The sequence below is a fragment of the Fulmarus glacialis genome, unplaced genomic scaffold (genome assembly GCF_000690835.1).
Source record: "Fulmarus glacialis isolate BGI_N327 unplaced genomic scaffold, ASM69083v1 scaffold10482, whole genome shotgun sequence".
Lineage (NCBI taxonomy): Eukaryota > Metazoa > Chordata > Aves > Procellariiformes > Procellariidae > Fulmarus > Fulmarus glacialis.
This window is the reverse complement of record NW_009197178.1, coordinates 8,513-14,096: the sequence shown is the minus strand read 5'-3', so window position 1 is coordinate 14,096 and position 5,584 is coordinate 8,513. Positions and strand designations below refer to the sequence as shown.

Below are 5,584 nucleotides of genomic sequence, written 5' to 3'. Positions count from 1 at the left end.
ACGTGCCGCAGTGGCTACCGCACGCGTATCATATGTGTGGACTTTCAGTCAAAAAAACAAGTCTGAGGTTGCCTCAGGGAACAAAACCACGCATGCAAATAGAAATAGTACCCACGGTTCAGGCAGCTATGTCTGGTTCACCTGGGCATCACAGTGACACACCGTCCTGACCCCTCTGCAAATAAATCCCATGCAGGCCCCAGCATGCACACAGTGCTCCTCACCCACACACTGTAACACCAGGCTTCATCACTGGCACCAACAATATAGCACATGCGATCTGTCAGTCACCTGCACCCTGGTGCAATACAACATGGTATTAGAATATCATGGTGGGGGGTGGCTAACGAGGTTATTGTCCGGAGGATTACCCTGTTGGGCACATCCGTGGCTGGCTGTACTGCTGCAGCTACACTCTTTATCGGCACCTACCTTAACAAAGCGAGCCCTCGGGGCTCGTCCCTAACAGAGCCCTGCAGACTGCAACAGCAGAGCTTCCTAACAAACCTGCTGTTGGGGACACTTCTTTCTTCTTTTTTTATTACGGGGGAAAAAAGGAAGAATTTAAAAATCCTCTGTTGGTTTATCACTATGGCTGCAAATTTAAACTAAAATTAACTTAATTCCTAATGAAATCCACACTAGGCAGGCACCTAATGTGTCTCTAAGCGTTACCTAAGCACACCTTGTCTTCGTGGTAACTTCTATCTTGATGAGCCGATGTGGGCCTTACTTGACAGTACTTTCTAGATACTAGATGCTGCAACTACAGGGTAACAGAATCGGGGTCTGTATGTGCTGCTTGTCCTCCACTGCCCAGTCTTCGGCAATCTCTAGTTTCAGTGCAAGTTAAGGAGCTGCAAACGCCAGGACTGACCTCAGTTTCTGGCTCTGCACTGGTTGTAGCAGATTAGCAGTCACTTACTGCCTACTGGCACCAAGCAGCTCAGGATCGTACAAGATTTAAACACCTTTTTTCCAGTAGGATTGATGGAGAAAACATTCTAAACTGCTAAGTCCTTCTGCCTGTTAAGGGCAAACTGTACCTTAATCCATAAAGTTAGCAAAACTACTTCTGCTCAAAGCTAGCACAAAAGGAATGAAACAGATAAAAGACCTCCATCACTGACTCCCAGGATAGCTCAGACCAGACTAGTCCCATCTAAGGGAACAGCCTAAGGTCTCTTAGATAACGTCCTGTCCCTGGAGGATGGAGACACAAGGCATCTTTGTCACTCACAAGGTCCCTCACCCCTCCGCAGAGTACAGCTTTTGGTTCGGCCGCCCACTTTGCCTGTTGCTGCCTTTCACTCTCCCCACCCTCTTTGATAACACACGATGAGGGAAGCTTGCTCCTAGAGTGAGTTTCTGCAATTACACAGTATTTTCCGACCACTTAGCCTAGTTTTTTTGCTTCTCACATGACTCTTCTCTTAATAGGTTTTCTTATCTCTCCCTTTACCTAGACGGAAATTATTAACATTTTTGCAATGCTCCCTCCTCTCTCAATCAGTAACTAGTGCACAAATGAAAGACGCAGCTAACAGTCTCTAATTCCATGAACGTGGTGGGAGCAAAACCTCGTCCCAGTTGAAGTAACCGGCAAAACGCCCGCTGACCTCAAGAGAGGAAAAGCTATGCCCAGAGACACACCTTTAACATCCAAATCACAAACTGCATTTGGACAACTCATCCATGTGCACAGGGTGCTATTGTTCCCAAAATTGCTGCTAACAAATTCAGGCATAACTGGAGCTGAACAAGGTTCATCTGTAACCAGTAAATAACTCCTCCAGGGACAGGTCCCAGAGATGCGACAATACCGACCAGCCTTTTGTCGACACAAGTATCACCTACAAAACCTTCGTAAAGTAAATTTGCACTTTTCTAACGAACTGCAGGTTTGGACGGCTCACTTCTCTCCTGCAGTTCACTCTGTCACACTGGAAATTATTCTGTGTAGAAAAAAACACACGGTGTTGAAAGAGGCAAAACTACACTCTGCAACAGTCCGCTGAAGTAAACAGACGTTGAGGAAAAATCAGCAGGCACACGGAAAGCTCAGCCACTGCTTTTACCTTTCCAAACGAGGGACTTCCGTGACGTCTCCTCTGAAGAGTGTTTCGCTTACATCCCTTAAGCCATTGGTGATGCCTTCACCGCAGCCCTCCACCTCCCCGTCAGGGGGAAGCTGCAGGACATCTGGCTGCCCCGAGGTTGACGTCCGATCTAAAAACTGGCCGCCCTCCTTCATGCGCTGCTGGATCATGGGAGTGAGTGGCATCTCAAAGCTGAAGTAGCTATCGGGCTCCGAGTACAACGTCTCCAGTGACTCCGCGCTGTAGTATAAAGATGCATTGTCTAGGATGTTTTCGAACTGTGAGCTGTACAGATCAGTGGAGACATCGGAGTGCCTCTGCCCGAGGACATCTTCATATCCTCCCGTGGCTGCTTCTCCCGCCTCCATCACCCTGGAAATTAATCAGAAACAGCTCGTTTCAGCTCAGGGGCAAGGTTTAGACCTCTGGGTGAACCTCCTCGCCTTCCACCTCTGTGAACAGAAAGGTCAACGTGGCTTCATGCAGGAGAGGACACTGCAGGTAAAATGCTAGTTTCTCCTTGCACCACCTCTGTTCATGATTGGCACCGTCTCCCTCTCTGAGGACATAAAAAGAAACAATTTTCTGGGTAAAGAGGGGGGTGGGGGGGAAAGCCTAATATTGCCTAACAGATAACATCAGCTGCTTGTGTGCAAAGGAGAACACCACTCACAAATGCATAAAGTCTGCCATGCCAGAGGCTGCACAGGTTGGAGATCTGCACTCGGACGGGGCCTCTGCCTCCAGAGGACAGCTTGCTGGCTCTGCAGTCCTAGGGCTTCAGCGAAAGGCTGGAGGAAATCCCTCCAAAACGCAAAGAGAAGCAAATACAATTAAAAACCTGGAGCCGGGAGAACCAGATTTGACGGGGAAAGACTCGGCCTGCTTGCGGATGCACAGGGGAAGGTGTAGCATTCCCCTGCAGAGAGTTTTCTTCTCTGCTGCACCAAATACTGCAAGGCTTCTCACGGCACGTGCCAGGCGTCAGGGCTGCCCGCCTGAGCGATCCCACACACTAGCCAGAGCAAAACTCCGCGGATCCCGAGGCGCAGAGGCAGGAGTGCCGCCCTTGCTGAGATCCTGTTGTTTCAGCAGCAAACACCCTGCCAGGTCAGAGCGGGCAGGGTTCGCTCAGAGCGCGCCGGTGGGACCCTTTGCTTTGTTACAGATGTGCATCAGGAAAGAAAAGCGAGCAAATTGGGATGCTCTTGTAAAAAGCAGCGCACAATTTTTGCAACACATACAGCTACAATTATATAAACACAGATAGATAGATAATATAGAAAGCACATCGCAGCATTTACCCTCCCATAACATATGAGACCCTGGTAAAACATCTTCATTATCCAACCTCTCAGAGGTGCTCGCACTGTTCTTGGACGACTCTGCCCGAAACCAGAAAATCTGGCCAGGCGCATACGGCCAGGCCTGCGTGCTGCCTGAATTTAATTACATGCCATGTCCAGATCCCAACTACACCTGCTACGGATGCTTCGTCACACAGCCATTACTCTGTGAACAGCAAGAGACATCTTTACGTTTCCAAACCTGAGATGGACTTCAAACTTCAGCAAGGTGGTGCGGATGGGGTTCAGTCCCAACATCAAGCACTAGCCACCACCAGGCATGAACTGCTACCATTGCCACCACACGCAGGCAGCAGACAAGCATTCGTTGTTTGTCATTAGCTCCTAAAGGGGTAGGCACAAGCCACGGTGCTTGGGACGAGAGAAACCCCGCCTGCCCCGTGTGCCCTCCCAAGCGCCATCTCACCTGCCCTGGCCTCTCGCTAGCACAGCCGTCTCCTCCTCGCCACGGTTCTTCTTGTCCTTCACAAAAACTTCATCCTCCCCGCTTTCATCGAGCAGCGCCAGAGGAGTGGCTCCAGAGGCAGCAGGTCCCAGCCTCGGGTCCCCACAGACCTCGCTCCAAGCACTGTCCGGCGACGAGACCAAGCCTGGGGAGACCGTCGGTGGCATGGGGTGGCTGGACGTTTTGGGGAACGCCTTCCTCTCCACGGACACAGCCTCCAGGAGTGAGTGCTTCTTTCTTCTCTGCTCCTCGGCTTTTTGCAGCCATAAAATCTCCACCCCTTGAAATTCTACATGTTTGCTCACAGCTGCCTCTTTAGAGAGCCTCCTCTCAGGACCCATTTGCATTTTGCCTTGACTGTACGCTGAAAACTCCTCAAAATGCGCCCACCCCTCCACTCTGCTGGCTGCTTCCAGGTTTGTCACAGATGGTCTATGACAGCTTGTCTTCTGCGCTGCGTGGACCTCCTCGGCTTTATTACTGATGGCTTGCAAGGACTCGGACTGCTTTTCTCCGGTCCATATTGCAGCCAGATCTTTCTCTACGATCAAATGCATTTTTTCCTCAGCTGTTCGCTCAGATGGAAGAGGCATGTCTGAGGGTTTTTCTTGGCCTGCTGGAACTGGTTCTCTGGCTGCCTGCACATTTTGGCTGCCAGTAACGCTCTTTTTTTCCATTTGTGTCTCTGAATCAAGAGAAGTATTTGCTCTCTCTTGCACCTTTGTTGCTTCCAGCCGTTGAGAGATTTTCATAATCTCTGGCAGGTTACCTGCAGGTTGCCAACCTCCTTCTGGGGCGCGCAGCTGCGTTGCCCCAGCGTCAGGTCTCGAATTGTCTGCAGGAGCCGCACGCTGAGGAAGGGGCCTGCCAGGTACCCGGTGGTGACCGTCCCGTCTTTCTGGACTGCGTGTCACAGGCTCTGCCTGGCGCGGCGATGAAGCCCTCGGCGTGTCTCCGCTTGGCTCTACGGTGCCGTACTCTGGAAACTCATTGATGATGGTATGAGGGATCAAAGTGCTGCTTCCATGGCCACTACCTGCAAAGAAAAAAAGAGAGCGTGGGTTTATCTACCGCGTGCATAAGCAAAAAGCCTGACCTCCCTTCCCAGCCCTCTCCTAGCAGAGTAACTATGCTCTCCCCTGCAGGGAAAATACCGTTCGGTTTAACTCACTTCTGCACGCTCTCATACTGCAGTTATCCAGAGCTGGTCCTTTTACATAGGAGTTTTTGGGCAGCCCTACTTTGGGAGTGCGCACTGCTGAGGAAGGAATGCCAGAAATGTCTGCTACACTTCAGAAAGGGTCCCAGTGGCCCATGAACATTCTGAGGCCACAGGCCAGGCGCAAAGGCTGAAGAAAGCAGATATTCAGAGGTCTGACATCCATCCACATCCTGCGCCATACATGCTGGGTTTATTTAAAATAAATGTTTTAGGTCATTTTCACTTGTAAAGATGAAACACTGGGAAGATAGGCAGCCACACCCCGTATATTCCACAGCCTTGACAAAACCAATTAGCTAAATTACAAAGCAATTAATGAGCAATTCAACTTTCTGCCAGCACTACCCTCTCCCTTTAACAACTCAGGTAACTGAAGGTTGTGTTGCAGTGATGTACACATACCAAGCAGTTTGTATTTTCTGTTGCAGCAAATTCACCACTGCACAAAAAG

The 5,584-nt window shown here is 50.2% G+C and overlaps 1 protein-coding gene across 1 annotated transcript in view; it reads right to left on the bottom strand.

Moving 5' to 3' along the window:
- Window positions 1-4,947, bottom strand: part of PSD3 (pleckstrin and Sec7 domain containing 3) — a gene marked incomplete at its 5' end in the record, with an annotated part of 76,470 nt that extends 71,523 nt beyond the window's left edge. Inside the window, 4 exons of the mRNA XM_009572448.1 lie at window positions 2,079-2,471; window positions 3,873-4,486; window positions 4,681-4,746; window positions 4,826-4,947. Of these exons, the coding sequence (XP_009570743.1) occupies window positions 2,079-2,471; window positions 3,873-4,486; window positions 4,681-4,746; window positions 4,826-4,947 (1,195 nt within the window). The remainder of the gene's footprint in view (window positions 1-2,078; window positions 2,472-3,872; window positions 4,487-4,680; window positions 4,747-4,825) is intronic.
- Window positions 4,948-5,584: the final 637 nt, after the last annotated feature.